Raw genomic sequence first — 18,629 nt, 5'->3', positions numbered from 1 at the left:
TGGGGTATCGCGAGATAAAATCGAATAATAAACGACACTTTTGTCAAGCGTAAAAAATTCATGTACAACAAATACGGCGCGCAGGGCATTTTACGATCCATTTACCGCGGTCTAATTGCAAATGGATGTAATATTCATTCGTGGAATCGCAGCAGCGGCAGTAGTAACGATATTCCTTCGATATCTCCGTTTCGTTTTTAATTATTATTATTATTATCCAACACCGACGACGATCGTGAATCCCTCCGAATCACGTGACGATTATATGAGGGGCTGAGAATAGGACGGTGATGGTGGCGATGATCGTGAACAGGGTAAATATTATTAGGCACATCCTGTCGATCACCATCGCTGCGAACTTCCAATCGTTGCTCACCTTCTTCTCCAAGTCGTCGTTCTTCAGCTGATCCGTTATTACCTGTAACAAGAGCAGAGGGAAGCAATCCAGATTATAATAAATTCTAACCTAAAACTTAATGAAACTTGACTGACCTTTGAAAGAATCATGGCCATAAAAGCAAGACGTAAAGAAAAAAAAAAAACTTTGCCTCGTTCCAAAAACCCTGTCACATGACATTATGATATTCACCATAGGACAAACGAAAATATATTGGTACTCGTCAAACTTGTAAGGTAGAAAGCTGAAAGTTCGTGAAAGGTCGGATGAAATATTCATAAAAGTGTATACATATATACGGCATGTAAAGGCTTTCCGTGTCATCTGATTTTTTTGCGAGCCAACCAGCCACCATACTGTATTGTATGTACATTCTCTTCGTACATATCTCGGATTTTCTTATGCGATTTGTGCACAGATGTCATTTGTGTCAGCTAGCAGCTATCTGTGCAGCTAATACACTATTTTCCGGAAGTAAGAAGGAGTGAAATGAAAAAAGTGAAAGAAGGAATGGAGGACAGAGAAGAAGAGAGAAGAAAAACGAAACATTTTTTTTTTTTGCATATATTTATCACCGTTGTAGAAAATACGTATAAAATGATGGAGAGCTACGGTAAGGCGGACGTTTTTGACGCTATATCTTCCTTTCTTTTCTTCGCGTTATCGTATTATCTCGAAATGCGGTTTTACCCGGGAGTGAAAAATGACGAAGAACCAATTTCGTGCTATCCTATTTTCCCTCCTTCTCTTGGATTATTTTTATCCCATAATAAAAATAACGTTTCCACGGTCTACAGTGTCGGCGTATTTCATCCCACAATATATCGTCACTTTTTCTCCGTCGATTCTATTTCTAATTTTCATTTTTTCAGGAAAAAAAAAAACCGTCTCGAAGACCCTGCAATTATAATGGCAACGATCCGTGCTTGCACCCAGTGAATTTTTATCAATATCGCAGTGGGTGTTCTAGTTGGCACGGAATGCCCCATACACCCGGTAGTGTTAACGGAGCACCGCAGCGAAGTGGGAAGCAGAGAGAAAACGGGTCGGAGGATAGAAAAAAAAAATGAAAAAAAAAATTGAGGCCAGTAAAACAGAAATCGGAATCAACCACGTTTCGACACCGTGGTGGCCCATATTAACGAGTGAAAAACTATCAGTCCCGGCTGCAACGCATGCGGATTATTGGACTCTCTGTTTGGCTTGGCAATGTGAACCGAGCTGACGGTGGCACATAAAAAGCGACTCCGACAGAGCCGAGGTTCGATATTTCTTTTGTACTGCGATTAGCCGTCAGCCCAGGTAAGGCTGCAGGGCACCCGAGTGCTTCATGATCCGTTATCCTACCAATAGCAGAGACCGTGTCGTTCGTTTTTTAGAGACGCCACATCATGCCGGTTAACCGAGTGTGAGTAATCGAGGAACGATGGGTACATAAATGAGATGGAAACGTTGCTGGATAGCGAAAATCCAAATAAGTTTATAACAGATCACTTGACTATCGATACGTTTGAACTTTGAATCAAGTATGACTTCAAGTATACGAACAATATTATATACCCTGATGAAATTTTACCCGATAGGAATATCTCTGGGTATTAGTTTCCATTAGGTGTATTCGCTATGAACGTTATATACATGTTACATCCTTACTGCAGACGTCGGCAAATTGATACTTCACAGAGAATAATTGGACATATGTTTCGGAGTAGTTCAGTATCTTTGAATTTCTTCGTTTTCCTATGGATTCTGCATTCCTTAAGACGAAAAACAACTACGCTGCGATACCTTTGAGCTTCTGTCGGCATTATTTTGTTGTTTTCTTCTCTCATTTCAATTGTGTCTATGCGAAACTTTGCAAACGTCTAAATTACGTTTAGCTGCATTGAAGGAATTTTTTATAAGCTTCCTTTTCTACGATTTCACGAGAATGTAAATGATTTTTTTTTTTTTTTTCGGTTATTTCTGTTCGCGAAATCGGAGCATTTTGAATTGAGCTCGTATCGAAAATTCATTAGTTGGAATAAATTAACTGGATTGATTTGAATTTTACTTTAAGCAAGAAGGTTGCGGCGGGGTGCGGTGATCGAAATAAACAGAATAACTTGGTTCGCGGCTATTTTCTTCTATCTGTAAAAACGAAATCAGAAAAAAATGTGCAAAAAATTGGCTATACTGAGGCCCAATGACGATTTTTTTTCAGCGATGAACAAGGAAATTATTCTGAAATTGAATCACTAGTGTTACAATCAGATGGCGATACAAGCGATAGAGATCAATGTTTTTGGGTAAGGTAGTATCTTTACATGCTTACATCATATTTCCGGCCATTGTAAGATAACTTCGAGATTAATTTTTTAGCTGTTTTAAAGAAAAAAAATCGATGATCATTATTTTTTACATGCCTATCGAAATAGTTTTTTACTAACATGTTGTAGTATTTATAGACGATCGATCTGTTACGAAATATTCCATATCTGCAGCTTGCTACTTTTCACCCTTTGAATTTCTCATTACGTCATATTACAGCAATCACTTTATGCTTTGGAAGATTTTTTATCACTCCAAACGGAATAGATTGGTAAATCAGTTCAACACTCGTTTCATTATTTGCTGTTTTGGCTTTTCGACCATGGAGGTTATGTCCCGCGGAAAATGGACGAGAAAATAGTAACCAACGAAAAAGCATCGACCTCTATAACTTGTATCACCGTTTGACGCCTGTAACGGGTGATAAAAGACCCGTATCAAGTCCTTGGAGGAGAGTATATACATTTTGGCGGGTTGCCAGTGGCCTGCGACAACTTCAACCCTTTTGTGCATACATTTTTCCTTACATGCGATTCACTTGAAATTGTGCGTTCATTGGATTTTGGGGTCGCTGATTACGAATCTGAACTCGAAACTTGAAAATCCAATATGGCGGACGTGAATTCAAAAAGTTATTTAATTTTGTTAAACTTTATGTTACATGGTTTTCTGGGGTCACTGATGACGAATCTGAACTCGAAATTTAAAAATTCAAAATGGTCGATCCAATTTGGCGGAGAGACAAAAATAATAAAAATTAAAATAAAAAAAAAATTCTGTAAAATTTTATGGTATGTATTAAATTTGTATAAAAATTGTTATTCGGATTTTCATGGTAGATAAACAGAAAATACTTTTTTCATGGAAAAGTAGAAATTTTCACAATTTGTTTACATGTGCTATTTTTGCAATAAATAAACGAATGAATTTAATACATTTTTTAAACTTCGATGTATTTGAGAGACCATGAAGAACCAGAAAACTCTGCAGCTATTACCAAAAAATTAGTTCAACAAATAAACAGCTGCACTAAAAAATTAAAGCGTACCTTCATTTCCTTGAGAATGAGAATAAGCTCGTATCTCGCGCAGAAGCAGGCGCTCTGCAGTATTGTCTCGACTTGGGGAGGCCCCGCGTCCTGGGGATGCTGATGGTGGTGGGCAGCGGCACTGGTGTAGGGTGTCGGATGCTGATGATGCGGCGTCGAGCTCGGGGGTGCCGCGTGGGCGTGATGATGATGGTGATGAGGCGTCGTGTGGACATGTCCGTGGCTGTGCCCGTGTCCCATGGACCCCATGGAGCCCATGGAGCCCATGGATCCGATGGTGCCCCCCATGTGCGCAGGATGCCCCGGGTGGTGGGGGCCTGGCGTGCTGTAGACGTTGTTCAGGAGGTTATTGTGAGAGGCGAGCGCGTTGTCCTCAAGGTCGAGGACGTTAGCCAGAAGCGATTTGCTGCTCCGCTGGTGGAGCTCGAGGTCACCGTAGGCCTTGCTGGAGCCCATCACCGGCGAGGGCTTCTGCGACTTCTGGGTCTCCTTTTCCTCCTTGTCGGCGGGCCTCGACATCCGCAGTACACAGGGAAGCCAGTAGAGGAAAACGACTCGCACCTTTTGAGGTTAGACATGTGGCGAGGTCTATAATCGAGCATGGCTATCGCCGTCGAGGATTCGAAGGTCTGGGAATTTGCCGGGTTATTCCCCGGCCGTTTCTCAAACCTTCGGAGTTTCAGGTTTGAACTGGTTCTCAACCCTGATTCGAGATCACTAGGTTCAACCGAGTCTTCATCGGACCATCAGCCTCGCATCGAATCAGGGGTCTGATTTTTGAAATCGCTCATTTCCAAGCAATCACGGGGAAAGATATTCTTCAACGTTTTATGGTTTAAGAGGAAAGGTTACTACGGGTTGGATAATTTGTATAAATGATTCTCTAACTTACCCATTCGGACATCTCGTGAGTGTCGGAGTTCCGGTGATGATAATTCAGGATCAGAATCGTACTCACGACGCTACTGGCGACCATGAACATAATGCAGTTGAAATATGTCCCTGAAAACAAATAATGAATCAGAGTGCCACTCGGCTCCACTTGGTGTAGAATTACGTGATTTACACTGACCTAACAAGGGGACAGCGTCGGAAGTGGCGGGCATTGTTTCCGCTACCATGTTGAGGAAGACGGTGAGAGACAGCAAAATGGTGACGCCTGTAAATCGATTGGGTATAGGATAACGGTTAATGGACTCTGAGTGATTAGTAACCGCAGAAAATAACGTTACAGTAGACATAATATTATGTAACGTATTCTCACCCAGAGAAAGTTTCTCCCCGGAGTCGGGAGGCAGGGTGAAGCCGAGAACGGCCATGCTGGCGATCAGAACGCAGGGCACGATTAGATTGAAAAAGTAGTAGAGGGTGCGTCTCCTTATTATAACAACAAATGTGATGTCTATGTACGGCTCCGGGCAGCAGTTGTAGTATATCTCATTCCTCTTTCCAGGTACACCTAAAAACCGACATCGTTTCTCTGTTACAGGACAAACCGTTGGTAACGTAAAAAAGCAGCCGCGGTTTTTCTTTTCACGCGCAAAAGGTACTCTAATGTCAAAAAATAAACGAAGAAATTCGCCCGAAGGTGGCTTGAAATTGTTTGTCGTTTCGTGAGACTAAGAGACCGACTCAATTCTCGTTTCCACGCGAAAGATAAGGAGAAAGACAAAGAAGAATGAGAGGAACGAGAATAAGGTACGGTCATCTCTTTTGAGCGACGTTTTGATTAAATCCATGGAAATGTCGTTTAGTTTTTGCGTTGTGTTAGTCTCTCGGTGACTCGGACGAAGACGAATGACCGCGGAGCAGTTGGTCTATCGGTCTACTTTCGCAGGCTGATAGGATAGGAGGGTGGGAAAGATGGCGTCGGGGCAAAAGTGAAATCGGGAGAGAAAAGTGGCGGCACAAGGTAGATAGGTATATGCACGCGGTACCGTGAAGAAATATATTCAGACGACGTAAGCCCGGGAAAAGCCAAGAGGGTCGCGTATCCCGTCGAGAAGTTACGACTGGTGTCAGTCCCTCTAGGCCCCCCAGTGGATGATGCTACACGTCAGTGTTATACTTTATACGCCCATTCTCAGCAGAACGTGCGTGCAGGTTGCTGGTACCATAGGGACAAGTATTCCAGAAGTTGGGAGCGATGGCTGAAGGCCATTAATGCCACGGTCAACAAGGATAAAAACTAAGTTGAAGAGGGATCTGATGTACCCACCGAGAAGGTCCCATTCCCCGTTCGTGATGAAGCTGCTTATGTCACCCCCAGCCTCGTCCTGGATTTGCAGGTCCAGCTGAAAGTCCAAGAAATGATTGAGCGTCGTTCCAGTGCTTGGACGAACACGATATAAACGGATTTATCGCAGCTTATTTTTCTCGGCTTAGCCGCAGCAGGACACAACGCATTCAATGTAACCCACTGAAGAATGAAGCGGAGTAACGGATGGAGGATCAGAAGAAAACGTGTACCGTGGAAAGAGTATGAGAAAAAAACTTAGAGGGGTGGTGGAACTTTTCTTTAAGTATGTTTTTACTTTGGATACATTTATGTAGAAAGGTCATGCTGGCTTTCCTTCTCAATGAATCGCCCCATCATAGGCGGTGCATTAGCGAAATTGACCGGCTGACTGAGTTTAATGGGAATTTGATCGGCCCACTCACCGTTCTTGAACTTTCCCGAAGAAATTCAATTTGTCCATTTCCAGTTCGCGTAGGCGGGTGTGAAGGTATTCACTAATCGAGGAGTCGCTCCTAGCTACCGGGCGAAGTAATAATCGACTCGGTAGCTAGCTTGAGCTAGTCGGTGAAGGAGACGGGTGTTGAAAAAGAAAAGGCGTGAGAGTGAGAAGCAAAGACTAAGAAAACAATTTTCTCATTCCACCTTGTAAGTTTGTCCAGGACGTCAGTTCAAATATCATTTATTCGTTGACCCAGTTCCTTCGATCCCAATTGAATAACAACTGGCAAGCTTTGCACACACACACACACACAGACACACCTTGGGTGTCCATAAATTGGCTTTTAATACTTCTACCGAACAATCAAAAATTTATATCGGATCGAGAAACTGGAATCTGAACGGAGTTTTAGTTGGGTATCACAAAAACGATAAAAGAAAAGAAAAATTCAACGGCTGTTACGGCTGACTTCGAACCTTTTTCACAGTTTCGACTCTTTTCTTATCCTCTCTTTCGGTGGAGCTTCGGTAAGCAGTTTTAGCGCCGACAAAAAGTTGCCAGGGATGTAAAAATTCTCCACCAAAGAAAGGAGAGTTTGATTGGAGTATACTTTCGGAAGTATAAACTTCTCCGCATCGACACTATCACAATCTAGTCGAGAATTGGAAAAGGAAAAAGAAAAAAAAAAAAAAAAAAAAAATGAATGGGAGTCTAATAAAAACGTGTCTAAAATATTTATGAACCTAAAAGAAAAAGGAATAAATCCTTGACTTGAAGTTCGAAATTCTTACCTGGAAACCGTCGTAGGTCCATGAGCCAAATTTCATCTCGCATCGTTGATCGTCGAAGGGAAACCACGTGATGTCTATCTTGCAGGTACTTTTAAATATACCTGGAGGTACGTAGAGGCAGGTGCCGTTGCTCTTGACGACAACGTTCGTCGGATAAGTACCGTCAAAGCCCTCGTCCGCACTGCAGCAGTGAATCGAGAAAAAAATTTATCACGTTTTACGTGCATCTTCAAGTAGCTAAAACTTTCTACACTTTCGCAGAAATTGGAAACTCCAAGGATTTTGGAAAGAAAATTATCATCGCAACGTTATACTCGTGCTCGTATAATATTTACCCTGAACACGTATATATATATGTATATATATAGCTGCAGGTCCGTGTTGAATATTATACATAATATATATATATATATATATACATATATATAAAAGTCTGAGAACGGATTGGTTGGATAAAAGCCAGTTGGCTCCGTCCCAATGTTTTATTGCATTCGTTTTTTTCGTTCATCTTCATTTTTTGTTTTTCTTACTTGCCATATCCTTTTTCAAATTTCCTCGATTTAACACATAGCCGTGTGCTTCAGACTTTTAGAAATTCTCCACCGCACGTCGAAAGCTACCGCCAAGTAGTTTTGTGTGCCTTATACAGTGTTCCGTTTATCCGCAGGTAACGGAAGAATTCAAATGCATGTGCTGCATCCCGTCGTACAATCCAATTCCCACGGTACGTGTGTTATAGAGTCATACAGATCTCGAACCGAAATATAGCTGAGAAACTAAAGTTCAGTAAGGAAGCTTCTCGAAGCTTCGAAGTATTTTCAGTGGGAAAATATTATTCCTATAGAAACGGAAGCATCTTTATGTCGTTTTTCTTGCTTGTGTTCGGTAGGTAAAGTAACTGTCTTAGCGATCGCGGGAGTGACTAACGACTGCGCATACGCAGAGTAGAATAAAGAGATTTTTAAATCCTACGAGTTGAAAGTCGTCTTTTCTGAACATAATCCGCGCATGCGCAGTTGCAAACTAACCTCAATTTCGTTCACCGTGAAGTTACGGGTAACATACTTTTGCTATAGTATAAAGAATCATGTGTAACAAAGAGTCAACGGTATTTTCGCCTCGCGTATTTGCAATATTCGATTACGACTCATATCGCGAGCTTACGCTCAGCCTAAAAATAGCGAGTTTATACTATTTTTTCAACGCCAGCAAATTTGTTCCTCCAATGTGATCTTGTTTTATTTAAAATATATATATTACAGTAGTAGAGCTGCAGCGTTTTCATGATCTTGGGAAAATCTCGGAAGGCGGTGCAGAGCCATCTAAGCTTGAATAAAACAGGCTGACGTATTTATACGACTGTAAACATATGTGCAGGGGCGTGAAAAACCCCCAGGGACGGGGATTCGAGCCGCTGGCTACCCCAGGAGTGTAAGAAACCGAACCTGTAGGTGGGCCTTCGACTTGTGTTCACTGTGTCTACCTTAGGCAAAATGGTGGGTAATGTTTTTTTAATCCATTTCTTTCCTATACGGTTTTCTGAAAAATTCAGGTAAAATAGAGCCCAGCGTGCCGGTGACACCTTTCATGAAAATTCAATGCCCACGACCGGAGAATAAATGGGAAAAGGTTATTTTTTCTTTTCCTTTCCTCTTCATCCTCATTCTGTTATTCTTTTCAGTCGAAAGACTCTTTGAGCATTGGATCTGCATCGATGACTCGATATGTCTTTGAATCATCCTCAAACACCCCGGAGGGAAGAATCACAATGGACATTATTCCGTTCTCACTGCGGCATTGACGGTGAGCGGGGAAAACTACGCGGCGAATTGACGATTCCGTGCGAGCCATGTAAGAACATCTTGATTCCCTGCTTCTGTCATCTTCCCTAATTTGATATGCTCGATAAGAAGGGTCAGCATCTCGGAATCGTTCAGAATGTATGCCCGTTTGACGATCCCGTACGAACCGTTCGACCAGAGTCTGGTGTGCTCTAATTCGTCGCAGAAGTCTGCAGGAAGGGGAGCATAAATAAACTTGGTAGACTGCCAAAAGCCGTCACAGGAGGCTTATCAAACATTGAAAACGGAAATTAGAATATTCCTTGCAGACGCGCCCCGAAACTTGCAGGAAAAGTAGAGTCCCTGCAGGATGCGACCCCCATTTGCTTCACCTCTCTCTCTCTCTCTCTCTCTCTCTTTCTATCTATTTCTCTGTTTCGAGGCGAATGGAACTAAGGGTAGTGTAATTTCCAAATGACAATGACGCTGCCGAGTAATGATTCCGGCCGTAGCAGGTGTCATTGTCTCGAAAAGTTCTCTCGTCGTATCCAAGAATTGGTGGGTATGTGTGTTTCCTACATGGTACCCATTGTCACGAGAGACCCATGCTAATTACATCCAGACGAGGGGTTTGTCTCGCTTGCGAATTGACTCTTGATGGTATCGAAACTCGTGGTTTCATCCATGCAAGATCGGGGCAAAGGTTCATTTATCGGTACACGTACAAAGTTTTAGCACTCGGTGTCAGGTGGGTGGAAACACCACCGAAGTATGTGACGGTCATTGAATAGTCAGGGGAAAATCATAATGGGGTAAAAGCCAAGAGCCATGAGAAAAGTTGGCGCTCCTGGTGGGAGTCTGAGAAGCTGTTTAGAGTGATTAAGAGTCCTGTGGGAGTCGTTTTGGATCCCGAAGCTTGCCGGAGGTCATTCAAGGTCAGTTGGGGACCTCGCTTTTCGCTCGAAGTCGTTAATTCAACCCGGGAAGAGTCTTTCTCGAAACGAGGTTGTCCTACTTGCTTGCTCGTAACAACGTTAAGGATGAATCGGTCGAACACGATGGAATGAGAAGTTTGGAAAACAGATGAACCGTTTAAACTTCCAACAAAGTTACTGGGTCTATAATAATGAATAGATAGGAATGAATTGAAATCAATATTGTGTCACAGACACAAAATTTCGGCAAATTTGAGCAGCACGAGTTGAAGTATCAACGATTTGAGAAAAGATTTTGCAATTAGGAAGTTCGAAATGATTAAACCCTGGTGTTTTGGATCCATTGCCGTGTGTTTGGGCTTATTTTATTTAAAATTTATAGCTATTCAGAGATCTTTGGAAAAAGTTTGTACAAACAGCTATCGCCTGAGTGAATGGAAATGTCTGATCAGTGAGCAAAACGAGCTGAAAACCCTAAAATCGCATGAAAAAAACTACAAAGTAAACTAATTTCGAAGAATCCAATTGCAAAATCTTTTATCAGAATTATTGATGTCTTATCTTGTGTTGCTCTAGTTTGCTTGGATTCGTTTCGATAATTGGAGAATTTTTAGACGGTTTCTTCTCTTCTTCCAACTTCTGGTGTCAGACAGCGATGAAGTTTCGTTCATCCCTAAGTCGAGTTTCACTGCATCAAGTATCACGAATGGATGTGAGGATAAGCAAAGAACTGACTGCATGCGCGTTTTGAGAAAATCGAAAATAGGTTGCAGATGGTTTCCTTTTGAATTTCACCGAGAATTTTTCAAAATTTTGAATACGAATCGTGTAATTTTTAACAGGCATGAAAATAGAAAAAACGATGTCCAACTGCTAATCTTGCGAGAAAATGTTTCATATCGAAAACGAAATGGTTTATTTTTTCTTGATTCATAAAAATGAATTTGGATGTTTTTGAGATATGTATAAAAAATCACAGGCTAAAAGACGAGTGATTGAAAAATAGTTTGTACATTTCTCTGAAAGCTTTTCAGGGATCGTACTAACGTAGAAAAAATCCTTGGTGAAATTAAAAAACGTCAACAACAGCAACAGCAACAACCGTTTACCGAGTTGGCGCGGAATGCCCCTTATATAAACCAATCTACTTCGGCATTTAACGGAAACTCCAGTGGCTCGAAAGCTCCGAGGACGGATCGAGATAGCCGAGATTTAGGAGGGCAGAGTAAACGGCACGTGGCGTAAAGTCGAAAGGCGAACCACGGAGGGTGGTTTCATTTCCTGTCGAGCATGGAGGGCGTTGGTGCAGCAGGATCCGGAAGTAAAGACGCGGGGCGGTTTCTTGCATTCGCGCATCGGCGCAAGGTACGCGGATCACGTCCTCCTGGCGCGTTGCAATAACGAAATGAAAAAAGGCATCGGCCGATAATCAGCACCGTCGTTCGAAAGCTCATGAGGCGAACAGTTCCGAAGGCACACATCCCGCCACCTTCGCCTCCGCATTACCCCTTCTACCCGGTTTTCACTGCCGTAGGATCGATTTTCTGTGTACCCACGAACCTACCCCCCTACCTTCCAAGCGAGCTGCACGTCCCGAAAGAACGAGAAAAAGAACAAAGGAACGCGAAAAACAAAAAGCTCCGAGAAATTCGCAAAGGTATACTAACGTAGAACATATACATTATACGTGTAGGATTCCAACGCCGATATCAGAGTCTCGTAGACGATGTAGGTGAGGGTGGGGCCCCCCTAAAAAATTTGGCCAAAAATTTTTTGTTTCTTTTCTCCCAAATTATCGTAAATTTCATGGATTTACTTATTTTTATGCCAATGTCAGTTGTCTGGGGCCTTATGGGGTACCCAAAAAAATTGGGTCCAAATTTTGTTTTTCTTCTTTTTACATTGTTGTAAATTTAGAGTATTCATCCAAATGGGCTATTTCAGGCCTATTTATCATATACTAGGGAAAAACGGACCTTTGAAAATAAAAATAAATTGTCTTCAAATTTTTTTTTTTTTTTTTTTTTACCCTTTTTTAGAGGGGACTGTCGTGCACTAGAAAAAAAGAAAAAATTTTTTTTTGGAGTATTGGTAAAATTTCAGTGAATTTATTCAAAGTAGAAGAAAAATAAATTAATTTGATGGTAAAAAGCCACAAAAAGTAATAACCGGATTAGGGTGGCCGTCGTGCTCGACCCTCCCCTGTATATTCAGATGATTAATTTTGTTCATCCAATTTCGTCTCTATTTATATTTTTGCAATCTTACGGTGCAGTGTTTTGGTGTTTACAGTTATGAACTGTACGGTAATAACAATATCCTCGATATCGCTTTTTAACTTTAAATTTGTGTCGCCAGGCACTTTTTGCAATGATTGAAAAGGTTCCATGTTTGATCGATTGTCGTTTTCATGCCAAAGTAAAATGGCAAAAGAAAATGGCGGTGACTATTTTCTTAAAAAAAAAAAAAAAAGAAAAGAAAAGTTAAAAACAGGAAGGCACATATCGATCAAGTTATCAATCGTTAAACTTAATCTATTTTCGTACGCATATCGTTCCCTTTTTCCATCATCCAGCATCCTCTCAATTAGTGTCACGTTAGGCGATACACACGTGTGTGAGCATACAGGTTGCAGATTATAAATAAACTCCGGGTACCGTGTTTAAAAGATAAAAATAACCGATGAAAGTTGTTATTGAAAAAATGATGCAAAAAGCTTGAAATTCCAGATTCATAATAGTGTTTTGTTGATGGGTTGAAGAGAGAATTTTAGAGAACACTTTGGGTTGATACAGGATGGAAAGTACAGGATGAAAGTTTTTCCTACATCAACGTTTCGCAATAAATTCATAGATTTGAAAGTTTGCATCACAATTCTCGATATGCTTCGAATGACTTACTACTTTATATCATCTTTGGTGACGTAAGAGAACTATTGGTTTTGGTCGAAAATCACTTTTTCTAATTTCAATGAATTTTGAACACCATGAACTTTACGTTTTCGAATCCCTCGAACCCGAAAAACAGATTTTTCGAAAAATGTCGGCTTATCCGACAAACTCTCGCGATGATCTCGGAAACAAATCGATGAAAAAATTTGAAACTTACAGGATTTTGCAATCAAATGGTGGGCATGAACAATTGCCATGTTCCGTTTAATACGAACTTCCGGTTCTACCGGAAATTAATCGATTCTCAATGTTCAACCGATAAACCGATACGTTTTTTTCTTGATTACTTTCTCTAAACAAACGATTATATTTTTTCTAGTTTGTATATATATATGTATATATATACATTAAAAAAAACTGTATAAACGTTTTCTTCATTTTTCTTTCAAACCTTCTGCATTCAGCTACAAGACCTGTCACTTTCAGATTTTTCACTCGACTATTTTCGAGATCATCGCGGAAGATTTATCGGACAGACCAACAAACTCTTCCTTTTCCTGGCATTGAAAAGTATCTAAAAAAAAATCTGTATTTCGGGCTCATTTTATCCCGTGAAAGCTGAGCCGAGTCTGCATGTTTCTATAACCCTTCGTGATTTGACATGCATGAAGGGCTGGACGGGATGTAATGTAATGTATTTTGGCATAAACGGGGATTTAATCTGCTTTGTCCGAAATTCAAATATGTAATGGATAATGCATATTGCTTTTGGCTGAGGTCCAAATCTTCGGCTCCAGCATGCTGCATGCATGCACCAGCAGTCGTCCTGCATCACCGCGTCCTGACCTGACCACGCGAATCGCGCGCTTATGGATATACACATACATATATACATTCGCACAGAACCGTATAGCGAGGCTAATTTCGTCCTGCGAACGGGCTCCGCCGTTGCCAATTTCTCAAACGATATTATTTATGCCGTATTAATTAGCCGCGGAGCTATGCAAACTTGCCATACGTCTACGGCCTCGGATACCCAGCAACGATGACCCAGAATTCCGCCCCGCTAATTGAGGGCATTACTTTTTAAACGGGGTCCCAAAACCTGTATACCCGCAGCGCCAAATTCGCTGAACAAATACTGCCGCGGATTGTGTGTGCATACACGTATATATATATGTGTGTAAGTATATATATATATATACGTACGACGTATTGTGGATAACAACCCCTCTCGTCTCTTCGTTATAATTCATTTGCCAACGATATAATCATCCGCCTACCCTCGACCTGCTGCTACGAGGCCTCTTTTGGATACGCCAGAATTATCCCCCTAATTGACAGGATTAAGAATACATCCGGTCTAGATACCGTTGGAATTGAAAATTTGACTACATAGATGCCAGAACTTGGCCTCGAGTCAAGTTGACTTTGAATCAAAGGAATTATAATCTCGTTGGAATAAGAAAATTAATTCAAGACTGAAAAATTTATTGCCTCTTTTATTCCATTTCCAAAATCCCTGCAACACGGTTAGTCCAACTTTTTGATAAATCGTGTCTCATTTCTGATGTAAAATTGGTTGAAACAGTCAATGAAATAACGAAGAATATTGACCGTTTGAATCGATTCATATTTCATGTGTCAAAGAAATCACATTCTGTTAATAAGATTCAACGGAATTGATTCATTGGTTCCAATCCAACCCCGATTTTATCAAATCTGTTCTCCCCCAGTCGACAACTCGCTTCTGACAGCTGTGAAAAGCGCATCGAAACTGGATAATAGGGGGTTAAATCAGGGGTCACGACTCCTTGAACCCAACCGGAACTTTGATGCGCTAAGTTTTTACTCCAGGGTTGTATTAGGGTTGATAATTTCACACGTGAGAGCTGGCGAAGGGTTGAGTGGCGAGTGGCGAGTGGCTAGTAGGGGTGGTAAAAACGGTATTATTCACCTGTTGTACATCAGGACGTCCGGCTTCCAGAGACGATGAGGAGGAATCCGCAGGTCCCGAACGCCGCCGTACTTGGACACGTTCCACCTCATGTTCACGTCGTTCCATTCCTGAAACAAATTTCACACCCACGATAATCGCACCTGAGCTAATAAAAATCGGGAGAATTCATTCGAACCGGGTTCATAAAATAAGGCGAAGTTCTGGCCAATGATATTCCTTTCAGTCTCTCATTTTTCAACTCAATATTTTGGCCTGAATTTTTTCATTTGGTGATTTTTAGGGTCACTGATCAAGAATTCGACGTTAGAATTTGAAAATTTCTAAATCCAAGATGGCGGAGGCAAGATAGCGGATCCAATATGGCGGATGTAAAATCGAAATTCAAAGATTCTGGCCGAAATTTGTTACTCGATAAGGCTAGAACATGGAAGTTTTTTAGATGACCGAAGGGGTTGAATTTTGTAGTATTTTTTCTGACTTTTAGGAAAAAATAATTACAGCGAGGTTTAGGTATCGTTTTGTATTTTTCAATTCGGTTAATCGAGGCTTCGAACAACGCGTTTTTAGTTACTTTTAGGATTACACGCGTTTCAGTCCCGTTTCATTTCCATTTTCATCCCCTTTGGTTCCCTCTTATATGTCGTCACGGTTTTTAGACAGCAGCAGAAAACCAGCCTCTCGGAGCGAAGTACCGTATTACTTTGTTTCTGATTGGTCGAGCGTTGTTGAGCGGACCGATAAATCGACGCGGGATCCGGGGAGGAAACTCTCTACAGCCAGAAAATCTTCAATCGTGGAAGGACGCAATAATCCTTCCCTTTCAAAGATAGAGGGTAGCTGCTGGATAAGCGTGCTCATGTATATACTAACTACACACATTCACTCACACGTATTTCCCATACTCCGATCTTTTTCCATTTCCAACAGTTCTGTACGACTTTTAGGTACACCCACCCCCTCCCTTCTTTTCCCCCTCCGGCAGAGATAGCTCAGACCAAATCCGTACCTCGAGAGATAAATGCGATCATCTGTAGCCCTATACTGAACCGGAAAGGTAGAAACACTTGGTTGAAATTTTTCCCTTCATTTTTCTCGGTTTTCTTATTTCGGTTTCTTTTTCATCTCTTTCACACCCCCTGGCATTCAAATCACGCGAGGTTCGTGCAGGCGATTGAGGAAATTGAATAAAGGCGGTGATACGAATGGACGATGATATGATTAGTGATGGAATGTTCGAAACTTGTTTAAACGAAAATTCGACTTCATTGTAAGAATCTTTTTGCAGTTTTTCTTCTTGTGGAGATTCTTTTCCGTTATATTGAACAGAGGGAAGAAAAAAATAAACTGTGACATTTGGAGAAAAAGTATAAAGTCTCAGAAATCTAATTATGCAGGAACCTCGAGTTACACTTCCCGAAGAAAATCTCGTTAAAAATTGACGCGATAACTTCAAAGACACTCAATTTTTAATCAAGTATCGAACTCGCCTTTTTGCAGTGATAATTTGTTCAATTAAAATTTATTACACGGCATCAAATGTCAAGGTGCGTTGAGAGGCTTTATGACTCGAGATTGCTGGGAAGTTGGACTGAAATGTTGGCCAGAGTTGAAATTTTGTTGAAATTGAATAAGACTATTGTTTATCTTTCTCATTAACGAGGTTGGGTGGCCAGTAATTGATGTTTTTCATTAGTTTAATTACAAAATAATCGTGCAGTGAGTATTTATCAAATTATTATATTGACGAAGTATGGAAAATAAAAGGTAATGAAATTGTAAAGAAAAGTTTAGATATCGATGCTCGGTTTCAAATCGCTTTGGGGTAGCTAAATATCTAACATAAAATCGTTGAATTTCGCACTACAATCACTCATTTTCATTTCAGGATTATAATCAATATCGGTTCAACGGTGTGAAAATAAATATTCAACAATTCCGGCGTGATAAAAAAAGTTGTATAAGCGAACCGAATGAAATGCGCGATCGTAGAGTAAAATTGTAAGAATCTACCAGACCTTCGAAGATTACGAAACGGTTCGACCCAGTGTAGTGAAATCTAGACTTTTCTCAATAATTCCAGTACTTTCCATTTTTATGTTTTTGAACAGGATTGAATGATACAATTCGATAAGAACTCAATTGACGATTGCCTCGTGATAAAATACCAAGAAAGTATGAAATTTCGGTGAACCAACTCTTCCCAAAAAGGCTCCAACGACATCGCAAAGTCTCCATTTTTCCTCCACTCGGGGGTAAGTGAATAATGGCCGTAAGGTTCTACCGTGCATATTTTGATACATTGCGAAAGACGAGGGTATACGAAAACCGGTTAATCGGAAAGAGGTTTCTTACCGCTTAGCAAAACCTCACCTCAAGGCAGTAACAGGGCGGCTGGGGGGGGGGGGGGGGGTGAAAAATTGTTCATAATATAACGTGAATTTTGCCGCGTGTGGGGGGATGAAGGTGGCGATTATTCATGAATCACGCGACCCCTGCCGAAGTGTTTCTACGGCAGTAGTTTGCATAAAGGACAAGTGACGGATGGTGTGTTTGGCACTGACAGGGGTCGCTCCTCCTGCGAGGCTTCGAAGTCTGCATCGCCTTGCGTTTCCTACCGTTTTAGTTAGGTTAGGTTCGGCCAGGGCTCGGTCATTGGCCTTGAAAGGAGGGAAACTTTTTGGGGTTTATCGAGCGGCGCCATCCGGGCCCCAAGTTCCGTTGATGCCGAGCGGACGACGCGGGTTTCCCGGAGACATTCCCTTCCGCTTCCGCAAGCTCCGCATCTGCCAGCCGGCAACTTGCAACAACACCAAACTTCACCCCAGCAATGTTACCTACCTCCGCGATTCGCGGGGGTAAATCGAACCGGATTATTATGCAAACCCGCGTACAGACACGACGAAATTCCCACGTTCCTCCCCGCTGTCGCTATTCCTGGATTAGTTATCGCTCCTAGTAACACTCCTAGCATTCCTCCATTCATCGATCGCTAATATCTTGCATCAGACATTTTAGTTATTTTCTTGCAACAGCTTTTTCCTTTTTTCTCTACCACCTCTTGTAATCACGGTTGCCTGCAAATCGTTGCTCAAATTTTACTTTTTTTCGATGCGATTGTTCTTTAATTTATTTTTATATTTTACTATGATTGGATTTTATTCTGTACTCTAATTGTATGCTTTTTCTTTCGACTTATACCTACCTTGATTCACGTCCCGGACGAAAATTATTTTACAATTAGCATATCCAGCGTGGATTGATTCGTTCGAAATTAAATCTCGCCGTTTTGTAATGAGAATTTAACATCATGTAGGATTTAAATGCATTACTGGATTTACCGTTCGTCAGTATTATTACCGTAATTTCTGTTTCAATATCATTATTTCAATATTCAATTGTTTCCGTCTACTAATCAATCGTCGAATGCGTATAGTAAACAGGTTACAGTTTTTTGTGAATATCACCGCTCAACGCCACCAGATAGGCAAACGAAGCTACATTTTTTATTCTTATATATTCAATATATAGTTTCGACCGTCTATGTGCCAGTGTTGACGTGCGACTTACACAAAAAACTTTCGGTATGATTTCACAAAAACACGTATCTATAGTTATATGCACACACACGTATCTCGTAAATGCGTCACTTACCAATTTTAGCCAAAGATTGGTGATCAGTAGCTGGTTTTTCTCATCCTGAAATATGAATAAGATGATGTATTATTATTACCCTGAAATTTAAAACGTCGACCAGCTCTGCCACGGCGCAGGCTTATTATAATATTCTCACATCAGATCAAATCAGTGAACGAATTTATTACAGCGGTGATACTTGATA

At 41.1% G+C, this 18,629-nt stretch overlaps 1 protein-coding gene across 3 annotated transcripts in view; it reads right to left on the bottom strand.

The window, feature by feature from the left end:
• Positions 1–18,629, bottom strand: part of LOC124411794 (acetylcholine receptor subunit alpha-type acr-16-like) — a 33,802-nt gene continuing 15,173 nt past the window's right edge. For 2 of the 3 annotated variants that reach the window (XM_046891233.1, XM_046891234.1), the window contains 9 exons: positions 18,443–18,487; positions 14,789–14,898; positions 7,225–7,405; positions 5,974–6,049; positions 5,020–5,214; positions 4,828–4,914; positions 4,648–4,757; positions 3,756–4,316; positions 1–418 (listed from right to left, as the gene is read on the bottom strand). In XM_046891233.1, coding sequence (XP_046747189.1) covers positions 251–418; positions 3,756–4,316; positions 4,648–4,757; positions 4,828–4,914; positions 5,020–5,214; positions 5,974–6,049; positions 7,225–7,405; positions 14,789–14,898; positions 18,443–18,487 — 1,533 coding nt within the window. In that variant the 3' untranslated portion in view covers positions 1–250. Of the gene's footprint in view, positions 419–3,755; positions 4,317–4,647; positions 4,758–4,827; positions 5,215–5,973; positions 6,050–7,224; positions 7,406–14,788; positions 14,899–18,442; positions 18,488–18,629 lie in introns of all 3 variants that reach the window. The other variant, XM_046891232.1, reaches the window with a different exon arrangement.

This window comes from Diprion similis, chromosome 10 (assembly GCF_021155765.1).
Source record: "Diprion similis isolate iyDipSimi1 chromosome 10, iyDipSimi1.1, whole genome shotgun sequence".
NCBI lineage: Eukaryota > Metazoa > Arthropoda > Insecta > Hymenoptera > Diprionidae > Diprion > Diprion similis.
The sequence above is the reverse complement of the archived record's forward strand: the minus strand, read 5'-3'. Positions and strand labels throughout refer to the sequence as shown.